General features: G+C 39.1%; 2 protein-coding genes across 2 annotated transcripts; both read left to right on the forward strand.

The window, feature by feature from the left end:
- Nucleotides 1–3,547: 3,547 nt before the first annotated feature.
- abhd13 (abhydrolase domain containing 13) lies at nucleotides 3,548–6,479 on the forward strand. Its single transcript, XM_026946540.3, has 2 exons — nucleotides 3,548–3,720; nucleotides 5,036–6,479. Exon 2 carries the CDS (start codon nucleotides 5,083–5,085, stop codon nucleotides 6,094–6,096), a length of 1,014 nt encoding a protein of 337 aa, XP_026802341.1. The 5' UTR covers nucleotides 3,548–3,720; nucleotides 5,036–5,082; the 3' UTR covers nucleotides 6,097–6,479.
- Nucleotides 6,480–6,634: 155 nt separating this feature from the next.
- On the forward strand, nucleotides 6,635–15,645 carry tnfsf13b (TNF superfamily member 13b). The gene is made up of 7 exons (XM_053234549.1): nucleotides 6,635–9,185; nucleotides 9,438–9,723; nucleotides 10,166–10,237; nucleotides 11,351–11,407; nucleotides 11,607–11,731; nucleotides 12,631–12,781; nucleotides 13,537–15,645. Exons 2-7 carry the CDS (start codon nucleotides 9,468–9,470, stop codon nucleotides 13,647–13,649), a joined length of 774 nt encoding a protein of 257 aa, XP_053090524.1. The 5' UTR covers nucleotides 6,635–9,185; nucleotides 9,438–9,467; the 3' UTR covers nucleotides 13,650–15,645.
- Nucleotides 15,646–17,089: the final 1,444 nt, after the last annotated feature.

A 17,089-nucleotide genomic window follows, 5' to 3' on the forward strand; every position in this document is an offset into this window, starting at 1 on the left:
TTCATGATCTTTTCAAAGGTATGAAAACTACTACTAAAATGGTTAAAAATGTGTTCTGATGAAAATAAATACAGAGATGTAATCTGTTAGTTTGTGTGTGTTGTTGTTTACTGACATGCAGAGATTTGATCGTGATAGATATCATAGCACCCCCGGTTTGGGTTTTACTAAACGGCTGACATTGGTGCAACTGACAAGAAAGACGAGATATATTACAGGATACACAATCTAACCATGGATTTATCAGAAACGAGACTCGGTAACATTTTTCAAGGATTCAGAGATTCAAGGATTTGACAATGTGCTTGTAATATTATGTACAGAAACACATAATACACAACACATAGCTATGTGAATAAATAAATGAACAGCACGCCTGCTGGTTGTCATGAAGGAAAGGCTGAAACAGATGCAATTGTAGTAGACCTTTCATTTTAATAAGAGAAGGGCAAACAAATACAAAATCATGAGGCAGAAGTCAAAACACAAAACTGGCAGTGGGTCAGGCGATCAGCAAACAGGACAAATTGGGCAAAGGCAAATCACGTGAATCAGAAAACTAGCAAAGTCAAACGAGATAAGAGCACACAGGAAACCAGGCTTACACACAAACTGAGCGTATACTTCACAAACTGTGGCTTAGTGAGAGTCTCTTTTAAAGAGTCTGGCTGTGTGTGTGTGTGTGTGTGTGTGTGTGCTCGCATGTGTGTGAGAGAACAGGTGTGCTCAGTCAGAAGCCTGGTGACTGTGAACGAGGCAGAGTGTGTGAATTCTGGAGAGTGTAGTCCGGGGCGGCCATGTTTGTAGGCTGCGATATGTGCTGGGAACTGGAATTCGCTGGAATTCGACACTGGTGCTGCTTCATTCATATTTTGATGGTGCATTCAAGTGCTAAAATCAAGTGCTAATGTATCTGAGGATTATGATAATGAGAATTTAGCTTAATTATGAGCAAAGGCAATGTCCCAGGCAGGAAAATGCAAGGGACACTCCTGGCATTTTTTTAAAACCTCTTTATTGCCATTATGTTATCCAGATGCTTTCATAAAAATTTTAGAATGTAAACTTTTTTATTTTTTAATTTTCATATCTTTAACAGGCCTAGCCCAAACCTGTCCCAATGGTGATGTGGAAGAACTTGAGTGACTTGTGACCTCAACTACACTGTACAACTTTGGGATGAACTGAAATGCTGACTGCACCTCAGGCCTCCTCACTCAACATCAGTGCCTGAACTCACTAATGCTCTTGTGGCTGAATGAACACAAAATCCTACAGCCACACTCCAAAATCTGATGGAAACCCTTCATAGAAGAGTGGAGGTTAACAGCAAAGGTGGACTAAATCTATAATGAGATTTTCAACAAGCACATATGGGTGTGATGGTCAGGTGTCTGTAAACATTTGGCCATATAGTGTATAGTCCATCCATCCATCCGTTCTCTGTACCGCTTATCCTACTCAGGTTCACGGGGTAACCTGGAGCACAGGGACTCAGGGCACAGGGCGTGGGACACCCTGGACAGGGTATCCATCGCAGGGCACAATCGCACACACTCACATACTACAGACAATCTGGAAATGCCAAGCACCCTACAACTCATGTCTTTGGACTAGTGGAGGAAACCGGAGTACCCGGAGGAGCACTGAGAGAACATGCAGACTCCGTGACCCCCGTATATACAGTTGAGGTCAAAAGTTTACATCCCCCTTTCAGAATCTGCAAAACGTTCATTATTTTACCAAAATAAGAGGGATCATACAAAATGCATGTTATTGTTTATTTAGTGCTGACCTGAATAAGATATTTCACATAAAAGATGTTTACATATAGTCCACAAGAGAAAATAATAGCTGAATTTATAAAAATGACCCCGTTCAAAAGTTTACATCCCCTTGATTCTTAATACTGTGTTGTTACCTGAATGATCCACAGCTGTGTTTTTTTGTTTACTGATAGCTGTTCACGAGTCCCTTGTTTGTCCTGAACAGTTAAACTGCCTGCTGTTCTTCAGAAAAATCCTTCAGGTCCCACAAATTCCTTGGTTTTCCAGCATTTTTGTGTATTTGAACCCTTTCCAACAATGACTGTATGATTCTGAGATCCATCTTTTCACACTGAGGACAACTGAGGGACTCATATGCAACTATTACAGAAGGTTCAAACGCTCACTGATGCTCCAGAAGGAAAAACCATGCATTAAGAGCTGGGGGGTGAAAACTTTTTGAATTTGAAGATCAGGGTAAATTTAACTTATTTTGTCTTCTGGGAAACATGTAACTATCTTCTGTAGCCTCTGAAGGGCAGTACTAAGTGAAAAAATACGATATTTAGGCAAAATAATAAAAATGTACACATCTCCATTCTGTTCAAAAGTTTTAACTCCCCAGCTCTTAGTGCATGTTTTTTCCTTCTGGAGCATCAGTGTGCGTTTGAACCTTCTGTAATAGTTGCATATGAGTCCCTCAGTGACCTGAAGGATTTTTCTGAAGAACAGCAGGCAGTTTAACTGTTCAGGACAAACAAGGGACTCATGAACAACTATCACTAAACAAAAAAACACAGCTGTGGATCATTCAGGTAACAACACAGTATTAAGTATCAAGGGGATGTAAACTTTTGAACAGGGTCATTTTTATAAATTCAGCTATTATTTTCTCTTGTGGACTATATGTAAACATCTTTTATGTGAAATATCTTATTCAGGTCAGCACTAAATAAACAATAACGTGCATTTTGTATGATCCCTCTTATTTTGGTAAAATAATGAACATTTTGCAGATTCTGAAAGGGGGATGTAAACTTTTGACCTCAACTATAGCAGTATTTATTGCAAATAGTGCATCATATATTACTTCCTGACTTACAAGGACACAGCCTGGGCACACGCACACAGGAAGGTCTCCAGGTGTTTCTCAGTGCCTCTAGTAGTTTTAGGAGGTGTGAACCAGAAATGCATGGCCATAATTTAAATTGTAAGAGCTTTCAACTGGGTAATGTGACCATTTGGTGTTGTTCTGGACTGTCAGCAATTCTGCTAAATATCTAAATGCTGCACAGCTGCAAATCTTGGCTGACTTCCTAAAATCATTACTAGTCAATCAGCCTAACTTGGAAAGTTGCCCTCTCCAAGATGGCGATGGCGTTTACGTGTTTGGCTTATCCCATCGACCTTTTTTCCTATCTATGCTCTCCAGTGGAAGAAAAATGAGCAGTGCAGCAGGACTGCCGGGCATGAGTTTCCTGCCACGAGATTTTATCACATTTTGAGCTTTCCATTCCACAGAGATACAGCACATGTTTGTTTTATGTGTTGTTTCGGAGGAGACGGAGGGATGTTCCGGTACACAGTTAATCCTTTGGCAACCTGGTCGTTAATAAAAGCCGTATCTAACATTACACGTAACACCCAACATTTCAAACATTTGACGATTAAAACTAAAAATATGTATATTCAATGTAATTTAATCCATTATTACGTGTACGTGTATTGATTTAGAAGCAATGTTTAAGCAAAAATCTTTATGCGGATAGTTTCTAATAGGTGCCGCATGTTTCCGCTCGGACTGATTACAGTGTGACACACTGAAAAAGCGGTCTGACTGGTGTGCTAACCAGTAACGGAGTCTGTGTGGAATGGATAAACGTGTGCATTTAGCGCACAAAAGAAACCATTTTATTTACCGTTTGAAGATGTGCCTTTGAAGAGTGTAATAGCTGTAAGTATGTGTGTGTAGTCGTACAGTTTGTGTTAACAGTGCCGGTTTCGCTAATGTTGCTAACAACAGGTTTGCTAACTAGCCAGTCTAGCTGTGGGTTAGCATGACAGCAGTAATCAAGCTTAGTACACCTGTGTATAAATAAACGTCATGTCGCGAGCTGGTTTTTGTAGCTCTGATGCTAACCGTATTAATGCGACTGATTAATTGTGTTCGTTTTTGCCTTTACTGGTGTGTTACTAACATTAGCCACAGGCATTAATTAACAGGTAGAGTTACCGCGACATGCATAGTGGTTTGTGTAGCGGTTAATGAGTGTAAATAACAGGGCTTTAGCCGTACACTGAGCACTGAGAGCATTGAGCAGTGGTTTAAGAGCTGCTGCTTTTCAGCCTGCATCTAGCTAACCCTCTCAGAAAGGTGGAGCCAGGTGTCCACTGCTTCCTTTTAACCTGCTGTCTGCCCTTCTTCTGTTTATTATAACAAGTCTGTGAGCTCCTGGGCATAAATGAAGTTAGTGGAATGGATTATGCAAATAAAAACATATGTCATGTTATATGTATTTTCCCATTTCCACAGCTTCAGTTTATCCAATAAAAACTACATTAAACAATATAGCTGTATATACAGCTGGTATAAAAAGATCCCTGTCTTTCAGAGATAAAACACATTATTTTGGCACCCCTGACACTATATGCTGTTCACAGAGATCTTAAATGGATTACTTTGCACTTTTGTGGAACTCAGGACACCATTAACAGTCTTAAGAAAAATGTACAATGGTATAAGAGGTGACCTCGGGCTGATTTCTTTGTAGCCCAGACTATAGATTCGTGCACCGTATCAGTAACAGTTGTGTCAGGTGATTACGCAGAGTGAAACAGATTTCTTGTACATTGGGACTATTTTTCAGCACGCTTTACTGACACATCTGTAACGCAGCAGCAGTGATTGAGAAGGTGCAGGGGAAATACAGTTGCTGGTGTACTGAATGCAAATGAGATGCATTATTTACTTTGTTGTCTTTTTACAATGTTTAAATTACATAAAAAGCACAGATTAGTGTTATTTGGTATAAACTAATGGGTTTGTAGAAAACACTGCACTGATCCAGCAGGGCATTGTAACACTTAACTATAAAAATTAGTTATCACAAATACAGCTGCCTGTCTGCCTTTAAGTGTGTGTGTGTGTGTGTGTGTAATAATTATCATTAATCATTCTTATCGTGCTGTCAAGACACTCTGATATAATGTATTGCTCACCCCTAATAATTTCAAATTTTTTATTCTTTGTCATTCTGATTTGTCCCTAGATTACCTGTAGAGTGAGATTGGAGCGTCTCGTATCAGACGGCTTGTCATGGAGAAGTCATGGAGGTTTTGGGGGATCCTGGAGCGATGCGTGCTGACTGTGGGCTCCTGGACTTGGGGAGTTTGTCGCATCTCACTGCTGGCTCTTATCCTTACCTTCCACCTCTATGGAGGCATCTTGTTGCTGTGTCTCATCCTGGCCTCCGTGGCTGGGATCCTGTACAAGTTCCAGGATGTGCTGCTGTACTTCCCTGACCAGCCTTCCTCCTCACGCCTTTATGTTCCCATGCCTACTGGAATTCCAAATGAGAACGTCTATATACGCACCAAAGATGGTGTGCGGCTCAACCTAATTTTGCTGCGCTACACAGGTGAAAATCCTGCTCTAGTGCCCACCATCTTGTATTTTCACGGCAACGCAGGGAACATCGGACACCGCGTGCCTAATGCGCTGCTCATGCTTGTTAACCTAAAAGCTAACGTGGTTCTAGTAGACTACAGAGGTTATGGAAAAAGTGATGGTGAGCCAAGTGAAGAGGGCCTCTACCAGGATGCTGAGGCCACACTGGACTATGTCATGTCACGGCCTGACATCGACAAGACTAAGATCGTATTGTTTGGCCGCTCTCTGGGGGGCGCCGTGGCCATCAGGTTGGCCTCAGTCAACCCACACCGCGTGGCAGCTATAATGGTGGAGAACACGTTCTTGAGCATCCCACACATGGCGTCCACGCTCTTTTCCTTCTTCCCCATGCGTTACCTGCCGCTTTGGTGCTATAAGAACAAATTTCTGTCTTACAGGTACGTGACGCTGTGCCGCATGCCCTCGCTTTTCATTTCGGGCCTTTCGGACCAGCTTATCCCTCCTGTCATGATGAAGCAGCTGTACGAGCTGTCGCCTGCGCGGACTAAGCGCCTCGCCATCTTCCCTGAGGGAACGCACAACGACACCTGGCAGTGCCAGGGTTACTTCGCCGCTCTCGAGCAGTTTATGAAAGAGCTGCTCAAGGGCCATGCGCAAGAGGAGACGTCCCAGGGCTCAGCAAGTGTCACCATCATCTAGAAACTGCTTCCACTACTACAAATGTGGATCTGCTGTAATAGAATGTTCATTTTTACGCTCTTTCCCCCCATTTCCCCAACTCCATTTCTAGCACTTACTTTTCATTGATAATTAGACTAAGGATATGTGTGTGGATTGTGATTGGAGGAGGATACATTTTTAAATATCTTCAAAGCTTTCAGTTAAAATATGAATGCATGAATGATCTGCTTCTGTAATGTAATGTATTCTGAATCGTCATTTTCACACACTCATTTGTACTGACTGTACAGGCCTTTTTTATACAGAGACTTTACCATCCACGGTATACCAAATGATCATTCACTGGCACATCCTACTGTATAATAAAGATACTTGCCTAATAATGTCAGGCAAAGTGTTAAGTATTTTTGTCAGCATATTTCATTTGTCCCTGTTCTGATGGAGCGTGAATTGAATGTTTGAAACAAAACGCTAACATTTAAAAACCATACACTAGGCAGTGGCAGAGAAGTGTGTCTGTGCTTACAGGTGCAACCAGTGTTGTGTTGTTTTTTTGTTTTGTTTTTTTCTCTTCTTAAAGCAAAATTAGAAACCTGTAGCTTCAAAATCCTTCATTCTGTTGTGTTTTTAAAGGCCTTGTTCTTGCTCATGAGCTTAGTACTTGAACCTGAAAACGGACTCAGGAAATGTCTGATATCTGAGCGAATCCCCTCATTTTGGTGCCTGACATTATGGTGTTAGAGCAGCAGATGCTCAGAGCGTGGTGCATACTCGCTTCATCCAAAGGTGGCTGTGAATCATTGTGGCTGATGGGAGGCTCCACACAGTGTAAGTTTTTTTAAAGTGTAAAGTATGTAGGAGTGTGACAGTGTTGCAAGTACACCCCTTTAGCAAACATTGTAAATAAGATGTCTAAGAGGACAGGTCTGTTTGTGCTGCTGTATTTGGTTTTAATAAATGCCTATACTCTGGTGATGTTGCAGAAATTCTTCCAGTTTTCCCACAGTGGAAATTGCTGTACTGCACTTCAAAGTCTTTGGCCTCCACAGCAGTGGACAAAAGATAAATACATTAACTGGCCCACCAGACAAGTAAAAGCTCCAGTGTGCTGCCCAGACCCGTGTTTTGTTTGCCTCGAAACCTGACTAAGCTAAAAAGTGGTAGATAACACAATGTAATAATGAATGGTAAACTGGTTAGCTAATTAAGCGCACAAATATACGATCATTATCCACTTCTAACTTCTAATGTAGCTCATGGTGTTTGCGCCCTCACAGAAAGTCAGCAACAAAAACCCCAACGTTTCGGCTGTAAGATTTGGTGTTCTGTCCTCATGTAGCACGTGAAAGATATTTTTCAAGTTTGGATCATCAGAAGAATTTATGTGTTTTTACACAAATGAATGTATAAAGGCCTTTAATGTGCATGACACAGCATTAAGATCTGTCAGATGTTTTCAGCCCTGCTAAGTTGTTAGTAATCATAAATGTAATAAGTTGATGGAATGTGTATTGGATTTATAACAGCTCAGAACAGATGACTGTACCAAGATGATTTACATGCTGCTTGTAATAATGTTTTTCGCCTGTGCATTAAACGTTCTTAAAAGAGGACTACGTGAAACAGAAAATGTTCCAGACACTTTTTATATGCGTAGGATGTTCTTTACAGATATTTAAGTCACATAACCATCATGATTGTAAGTGAATATTAAATATAAATTATGATTTGACTTGGACAGATTTTCAAATCCAAATCATTTCTAACTTGACACACATTTTAAAGCTGTCGAATTTGTTCAGTTATGTTTAGAAATGTTGATAATGGGTGTATACGTACTTACCGCCTCCAACCAAAATAATGCCTGATCAGCAATACTTCAGTGTGCATGTCTGTTTTGAACCTATTTATCGAGTGAGACCACTGTTAGTGTGAAGAGTGAGAGAGGCTTATTGGTGAAAAAAAATAAGACACTGAATAATGTGTTTAATACTGTATCTCTAATGGTTTAGATATTATTATAAGGCTGTGTTTTATGACCATAAACGCAACAGAAATCTAGTCTTCACGCAGTGGAAGACTGGAGTTTGTTTCTAATAGCCCTAAATGTGACTTTAAGCAGTTTTTATTTCTTCTTTTAGGGTATTTTACACATATCAGGAGCGACTGCTGATAACCAGATTGATTCTTAGTGATTCATATCCTGTAGGGCCCTAGTCAAATGTAAAGGGTTCTACACTGACTTTGTTATTACTTTTTTTTTTTTTGCCATTTGAAAGTGCAATGTGCCATGACAGTGATGTGCCGTGTGTGTGTGTGTGGGTGGGTGGGTGTTTTGGTTGGGTGGGAGTAACTGTTTGTCATATCCTCCAGTGTTTGTACCAAATAAAAGATCCAGTAGAGCATGAAAAACTTTGTAGGAACTGACTTAATGATTGATTGGTGAACCATACTTAAAGGAGTTTGTCATACACACATGCTGTTCATATAATTAGATTAGATGTAGTTCCTTCTTACAAATATCTTAAATACTGTATATTTTTGCACAAAAAGGAAATGAAGAGGAATATTCTGATCATGCCTGGGGAACTCTTTCAGTGTTGACAAGTGTCTAGTTCCTCCAGCACATTGTTTCCATAAATAAATGAGTTCCTTTTTGTTTTACAAGCAGTGAGTGGCATTAATTTTGCTTTGTCTCTATCATTTGTACACTTCCTTATTGCGCGTTAATTCCATGCCAAGACTGCTACTTTTATTGTATTGTGTGTGGGTGTGTGTGTGCACCTCTGGCCATTTCTGGGAAATTCATTTACACTTATATTTATGTTAAACATTTGTTGAGGAATATCTATGTGAGACAGTTTTCATTTCACTGTCTAGTGTGGAATGTGTGGTGGATAAAATCCAACCAAAGGAGGCGTTGCAAGCTTGGCAGGAAGTTTGAAGTTTGACTTATGAAGGCAGTGCTCTCTCTCTCTCTCTCTCTTTCACTCTCACTTTTTCATACACTTTCTCTTTTTGTTGTGCAGTGTTCTCTCTTCACTTTGTAAGGAGGCAAACACAAGGACTAAGTCCTTATTAATGGGCTGAAAACTGAGTAGCTTGTGGTAGGTTTATGTAATTTTCTGCTTTCTTGGAACAAAGTCATTGCACCTTTAATCTGAAACATTTCAGATGAAGTTAAATGTTGGTACAGATGTGTTTGGTTATCTTTTGCCGAATAGAGATGCACTGGTTTCCAGAGGTGCACCAGTATATTTGAGAAGGAATGTTTTGTGATCTTAGTGCTTGCCAAGGCCAGAGAGAAAGATCTGAGTTTTGTGAGATGGTGACATTTATAAAAATTTGTTTCTGTTCAGTATAAGCAAATCCCACTGAACCTGTGGATAATGCGTGCAGTGGGTGCTGCTCCAGTTCAGGTGGAGCGTCAGAGGCCTTCATGGGTTGTTGTGGTAGTGACTGTGGCGGCGATCACCTCATCCTCGCTATCAGCTCTGTCCCTATACCACGTGCTGGCTCTGCAGGCAGAGGTGGAAGTGCTGAGGAGCGAAGTGAGCCGCAGGAGAGAAGGATGCAGGGACACAGCGGGGGAAAGTGTGAGAGGACCTCAGCCTCAGCAGCAGCCACATGACGATGACAGGAACAAATCCCTGGTGAGACATACCTAGAGGTGGCACCATGCAAGATTTTTTCTTTGTAAAATTGTAACCCCAGAGTGCTATCTAAGTAAAATGTGTTATAATTATTATGGGGGACAGGTGGGGAAATAACGGTGTCATGTGACACCCCCCAGCCCAGCATCCTTTTTAATAAGAGACCTGCAGCATCTATACTTACAAAGAGTGTCCTTGTAGTAACCCTCTGAGAATTACTGCCATGTAACACAAAAAGAGGATTTAGTAATGGTCTGGCACCATCTGAAAATAGCAGATAAGCTTTATATTTATCAACAGCCTTAGCACTTCCTTTCCAAAGAGTTGTAGTGTGGCAGTCTGATAACATTTCTTCTTGAGGGTTGTGTATAATATATGAGTCATTTCTCCTCTGTCCTGTCCTCGGAGCCTGCAGGTGAGTAACAGTGTGGCGCCTCCTGAAATGCAGATGGACGCTTCTGGAAGGCAGCAGGAGCAGATCAGATTGAAGAAGAGAAGCCTGGGAAGTGAGTCCGAACAATCAGGCAAGTCCGTTTTGTGTTGACTTAACTGTGCATCCTGACTTTCTGCAAACTTGTCACATGTGGAATTATCAGGAAAACTGACTCCTCTACAGTCTGCTCTCTACAGTCGAATGCATTAAAATGTTTATGAAAATTAAAATTAAAAAGCAGTGTGCACTTGCAGGAAGCACTGACTGTTTTATTTACTGTGAACAGGTAATTGTGGTTGTGTGGTTTTAACACATTTGGTATGTAAGAAGAAAGGACTAAATATGCATACAGAGATGGTGAAAGATTAAAAGTGCACAAGCAACTTGTGCTGTAGGTAGAAGTGCAGTGCAGCATCAATAAGCAGTGTTTTTTGACTGGAATTGATCAAAACACCTATTCTAGAGATATGTATAAGGCATTTAGATCAAAACACCTATTCTAGAGATATGTATAAGGCATTTAGTATGCATGTAAGACAGTCAAGATAGCTTTCGAGCATGTTGTTGTAATCAGGAACAAGTCAAGTCAAAACAGGTTTAGGAAAGAAGGAAAAGTATCACAGTATCCAGAACACTGTAACCTACAGTAAACACTAGAATAAAGAGATACAGGAGATTTTGTGCAACAAAAAAAAAGGGAAATAAAGGTTAGAGGATCCAAAAGTTGCTTAGAGGGTATCCAAAAAAATTGAAGGAAGTTATAAAAGCGAAACGTAGACATTCAAATTAATAGCAAAAATTTGTATCTAATCCAGGAAGGGATATGCAAACTGATATAATTTAGATTTTATTACTGATGTGTGAACATCTGTTATGCTGCCCGGGGCATTTTGCTGGCATAGAGGGGAAAAGGGAAGAGTCACTGTCAGAGAGGGTAGAGGGAAGTTATTCGGATGAAACATTTTTATCCTGTTGGGAGTGGTCTCTTCCAGGATGACAGGCGCCTTACTGTTATTACACCTTTACATTGTTTATCTTTTGTTAATCGTGTATATATATATATATATATATATATAGAGAGAGAGAGAGAGAGAGAGAGAGAGAGAGAGAGCATATATATCATTTTGAATTGAATAGGAAATTCATAAAATGAAAACCCATAAAATCGTCCTCTGTCCTTGTTCAGTGTTTCAGCCGTTCTTGCAGATGATGGCAGACAGCAAGAGGGAGCTCCATCAGAAAGGTAACGCAGAGTCATTAGCATGCTCGTTCTTCTATGTTTAAAACAGCTGACATTTGAAAACTTGGCTTTCCTTTATTTTGAAAAAATAAAGCAATTTATCCTAACTATGAATAAAAAGTTTATAACATGTAAAAGGGTTGCTCGTTATTTTTAAATATTTTGTCAGATATTTTAACATGATCGTGTTTGCTTTGTTTAGAGTTTGCACTGGAGAAACACACTGGCATTCCATGGCAGGAGGGTCTAAAGCGAGGCGAGGCTCTTGAGAAGGATCAGGATGCCATAGTGGTCAAAGAGGGGGGCTACTACTTCATTTACAGTCAGGTAGAACACTATGAACCACCCATTGCTAAGGAATTTAGAACTAAAGACAAAAATCAGCTGAAAGAGCCTTTAGCATAGGCAGTGAGACTGGCACGTCATGTGCAATGAGAAAATCGTTTACTTTCTGCTGTGGATATACAGTACTGTGCAAAAGTCTTAGCCACCCTGTTTTTTTTTAGTACAAACTTTGTTATAGATTTTTATTTTATGACTTCTACATTATTGATTCATTTCAAAAACATTTTAGATTTCCAAACAAAATTAAATGTTACAGAAAAATGTTTGTATGTCAGTAAAGAAAGCAACATATTACATAAGAGACTTTTCAGACAAAAAAACATAATGAAGGCTGCTGGGTTTTGCTGCAAAAATAAGAAGCGAGTGTGACAGTCAAAGTCTCCAGAAGAACTGAGGCTGCTTCTGCAAGATGCTCTTTTCCTTATAAAACTGCACTGATTGTACCTGCTTTTTTTTTTTTTTAAGCAAATGATCATCACACCAGATATTGACTTTGTTTCATTTTACTGTTTACTGTTTACTGCTCTTTATAGTATTTTTTTTTTATGTAGAAATACTTAATTTCATTATTTTTGAAGGCACCTTTGCTCTACAGCATGTACCTAAGACTTGTAACTAGATCTATGTATCTTTGCATGTACCTAAGACTTTTGCACAGTACTGTATAATTTGCTTATTACATTCTTACAACCCTGAGCCATCCATTTACTGACTGCTGAAATTCATGAACATTCACAGACAACAATGCTATTTTTTAATCATTATTTGTTCATTAGTACTATTTTATAGTTCTGTGCCATGAACTGTGCCCTCACTTGTTCAGATATAAGATGTTTATGAAACCAAAATCAGCACAAAACAACATGATCTCTTTTTCCCAGGTTTATTACAAAGACCCCACTTTTGCAATGGGCCACATCGTGATCCGCATGAAAAAGCATGTGGTTGGGGACGAGAGTCAACATGTTGTTCTGTTCCGCTGCATCCAGAGCATGAACATGAAGGTTCCCTATAACACCTGCTACACAGGAGGTAGGTGATGGCATTTTGCAAAAAAAAATGTTTGCACTTAGTTTTCATGTACAGTTTGCAGTGAAGTACAGTACTGCGCAAAAGTCTTAGGCACATGCAAAGAAATGCTGTAGAGCAAAGATGCCTTCAAAAATAATCAAATTAAATGTTTCTACATTAAAAAATACTATAAAGAGCAGTAAACAGTAATAAATGAAGCAAAGTCAATATCTCGTGTGACGATCCTTCTCTTTAAAAAAAAAAATAGTAGTCTCAGGTACAATCAGTGCAGTTTTATAAGGAAAAGAGCATCTCACAGAAGCAGCCTCAGCTCTTCTGGAGACTTTGACTGTCACACTTGCTTCTTATTTTTGCAGCAAAACCCAGCAGCCTTCATTATGTTTTTTTGTCTGAAAAGCATCTCTTATGTAATATACTGCTTTCTTTACTGACATACAAACATTTTTCTGTAACATTTAATTTTATGCTGGAAAACTAATGTTTGGAAATCTAAAATGTTTTTGTACTGAATCAATAATGTAGAAGTCATAAAATAAAAATCTATAACAAAGTTTGTACTAAAAAAATACAGTGCCTAAGACTTTTGCACAGTACTGTGGATAGAAAAATAATATTAACATTCCCACAATTAAAGCCGGATTAGGTCACCAATGCAACAATGGCAAGAATGCCTTTAGTATTCTAACCTGTAATGCACTTTCCATTTTTCCTTTATGCAGTTTGGTTATTTGTGCTGTTTGGTTTGTGGGCTTTAGGGATAGTGAAGCTAGATGTTGGGGACAGAGTGGAGCTGCTCATACCTCGCCCAACAGCAAACATCTCTCTGGATGGAGACTGCACCTACCTGGGGGCCATCAAACTGGCCTGATCTAACTCAGGGAGATGGAACTCTACAAGATAGTGGACATGAGACACCAGGCTATACTGCTTTTGGAAATCTCAGTACACTGGTTTTCAAGCACCTTCTTTCCCTATCCTGTAGAGATTGTGCATTTTGCACAACTTAGTGTATTGTTAGGAACTGAGGAACTCCAATACTTTACATGTGGAGGTTGATGAGTTTGAGCTAAATACATGTGAATTTGCTATGGTAAATTGCCTCTCAGTGTGAATGAGTGTATGAATGTGTGTGTACCTGGTGCCCTATGATGGACTGGTGTCCCATCCGGGATGAATTCTCTCACCATGCAACCACAGTTCCAGGGATTGTCTGCTACCTGGCCAGGATAAATCGGTGACTGAAGATGAATGACTGAATTGCTCTTAGGTTATGTCTAGATGGTGCCCTGTGATAGACTGGTGTCCCATCCAGGCTCTATTCCCACCTCATGCGCAGTGTTCCTGGGATATGCTCCGGGTCCAGGATAGAGTGCTTACTGAATGTAACTGAATGAGTGATACATGTGGAACTCCTTACGCAGTGGAAATCAAAGTCTGCCTGTGGACCTTGGAAACCAGAGTCAGTGTCATAATGACCTCAAACTCAGAGCAAAAGTTTTCCTGCTTTCCCCAAGTCTACGAAGACTTGGCCTTTGAGATGGACCTTTCGACAAGTTTTGAACACTTCTTCTTCCACATAAATCATCATCTTCCTCTGTCTTAAATAAAATGACATACATGTAGAGACCAGAGACTTGTTCAGTAACAGTTAGACACAATGCCAGTACTATAGGCTAACAGCAGTTGTGGTCAATTTTCATAATGCTTTTGCAAGCATAGGACGTGTGTGTTATAACCGCGCACAGAATACAGTAGAACTTTGCCAGTGAAATTAGCCAACAGTTAAATGACAAGTTTTGAATACATTTGTTTAGCCTTGTGATTTGTTTGTGGTTATGTGATCTTTCTTTGCATTTCAGCAGAGGGCAGCACTGGCACATAATTGGACCACAATCCTATGCCTTGCCTTTTTTTGAACAACTGGTTTTGTTTAAAAAAATAGTGTAATGCAAGGTACTTTTTCATAATGTTGTTACCAATTTCAACCACTTGTTCAGTCTTTTGCAGTTACTGACACAAAGGGAGGAGGTCCTTAAACTCACACCTACTGTATGTACAGTATCTACTGTATGTGTGTTTTTTATTGATATGAATCAGTAATTGATGTAAATTTGTGATGATTCTGTACAGCTAATGTGAACTGTGTTATATTCACAAATGGCCTTCTTTAAACATTTTAGTTAAAACAGTTCTCAGTACCAGTATCAGTACTGTTAGCAGCCCAGTACTGACATGTTTCAAGTTAAACCTTCAGAGGGCATCAGTTTCCAAGTGAAAGCTTCTGTGGGAAAGGCATGAAACACTTGTGATAAAAAATACATCTAAAACGTGAATCACTGAGATATTTCTGATTTTCTTTTGACCGTATAGCTAATACACTCCTGGTTGCAAAAATTAAACAAATAGATAAAGGAACATAGTATGGGAGAGCTTTTCCTTTGATTTCTGTACATGTTTAAGCCTTGTGGCCCTTGATGGGCTGCATCAGTTGTGGCAGATAACCAAATAATGGCTAATCTTTTAAGAAATAAAAGCATCCCAGAAGATATTTTTGGAAAAATTTGTACACCCAGACATGTTAGTTTGAATTTTACGTCAACATTTTAATCATTATCATGATTTTACCATTTGTACAATAATATATAAGCAAATTTCTCTGTTTCTAGCTTTTCCCCAAACAGTTCACTGCAGAAAAAGTAAATGGTGGCACAGGAGCTCTCAGAAGTGCATTTACTTAATTCTCGCTAATTTCTGATCAATGATTTAAGACCATTAAAAGCTTAATATTTGTCATTTTGGGTTTGGCCCATTTTTTGCCCAGGAGTGTAATATCTTTGTAAAATGCATATGTAATATTTAAATGAAGTGGCAATTGACTATTTTTATGACTAATAAATCAATAAATTTCCACTTTGGTTATTCAGTGAATTGTATTTTTTTTTTATTTTTTATTTTTTATAAAAGTCATTCATTCAATTCAAATAAATTTTATTGGTATAGCACCTTTAACAGTGGACATTGTCACAAAGCAGCTTTACAGAAAAAATACATTCAAATTAAATTTAATCAAAATAAATAGTAAATATGTGAATTTATCCCTAATGAGCAAGGGGATGGTGAGTGTATGTTTAATAAATGAAGCAGCTAGTTGCCATTTAGCTAATAAAAAGAAAATAAATTATGCTTGTTTAGCTAGACCAGTATTTTCTACAACAGATCTATACTCACTGTATACCCAAATGGTGATGATTTCTTTTAAGATGTAACCGTATGAAACTGCATCTAATACGCATTTAATCTACATGTGTTTAAACCTATGAATCAGCATCCATCTAATAGGTGACATTGATCATGTTGGAGGTTTCACTTTTAACTGACAAGATCTCTGAATGAGCTTTACTAGATCACCCAGGGAGAGAATACCATAGAGATGTGCAATTTAAGGGGCTGGAGGAAGTTAGAATTCCCTCTCCTGCTGAAATATCGACTTCTCAGGAAGAGTGTGATCTAACGATCCGATCAGCTAAACCCAAACCTTTTGGGATAGTGAATGAAGATCAATGAGTCCCCTGTGATGCCTTTTGCTCCAGCTCTTTTGATTATTTTTCAAAAGAAAATTGCATGGTCACATGGCTCATATATATATATACTGAATTGATTTTCTCCCCGAAAGCCAAATTCATTTTTAGGTGCACATTGTCAAGTGTCATTACTCAGACTATCATGCTGATAATTCCAAGAATTTCAGCTTTTCTGCTCAGCTTTTGATTTGTGCTGCTCTGATTGAATTGCATTATGTACCATGTCATTTTTGTTTTAGATAAAGTTTACGACAGTGGAAAATTAGCGGTATATTTTGATGATATATAGTCAGATGTTGTTTTTTTTCTCTCATGTCATTAGTTGCCCTAGTGTGATAAACTGGTAGAGAGATAAGCAGTATACACACACACCACTGCACAGCTTGGAGGAATAATATGGGCAGTGGAGATAGGGAGTGAACGAAGGAAGCCTGAAATTAATAAATGATAGAAATGCAAGTTCTGAGAAAGGCAAGAATCTCTTCATCTCCTCTGTCTATATTTACTCACACATCAGCGGATACTGGTTTACTCATAGCGACTTTTATTACAGCAAAACCCATTTAGATATGGAGCACAACAGTTTACAGAAAGGACCCTGTATGAATTTAGTATAAAACTGTGTTATGACAGGCTCTGCATATAGTTAAATCAGCATTGCTTAAATATTTTAACACATTTAAACTTCTAGAGCGTAAAAGTGTGCAGTATTTTAGAGAGTTATTGC

Source organism: Pangasianodon hypophthalmus, chromosome 5 (genome assembly GCF_027358585.1).
Source record: "Pangasianodon hypophthalmus isolate fPanHyp1 chromosome 5, fPanHyp1.pri, whole genome shotgun sequence".
NCBI classification, from domain to species: domain Eukaryota; kingdom Metazoa; phylum Chordata; class Actinopteri; order Siluriformes; family Pangasiidae; genus Pangasianodon; species Pangasianodon hypophthalmus.

Bases quoted from the DNA above. Each gene is read 5' to 3' on its own strand.
- abhd13 (XM_026946540.3), top strand. From the start codon at position 5,083: ATGGAGAAGTCATGGAGGTTTTGGGGGATCCTGGAGCGATGCGTGCTG.
- tnfsf13b (XM_053234549.1), top strand. From the start codon at position 9,468: ATGCGTGCAGTGGGTGCTGCTCCAGTTCAGGTGGAGCGTCAGAGGCCT. The intron at 11,408-11,606 runs GTAACGCAGAGT...TGCTTTGTTTAG, and splicing joins GAGGGAGCTCCATCAGAAAG to AGTTTGCACTGGAGAAACAC. The intron at 11,732-12,630 runs GTAGAACACTAT...TCTTTTTCCCAG, and splicing joins ACTACTTCATTTACAGTCAG to GTTTATTACAAAGACCCCAC.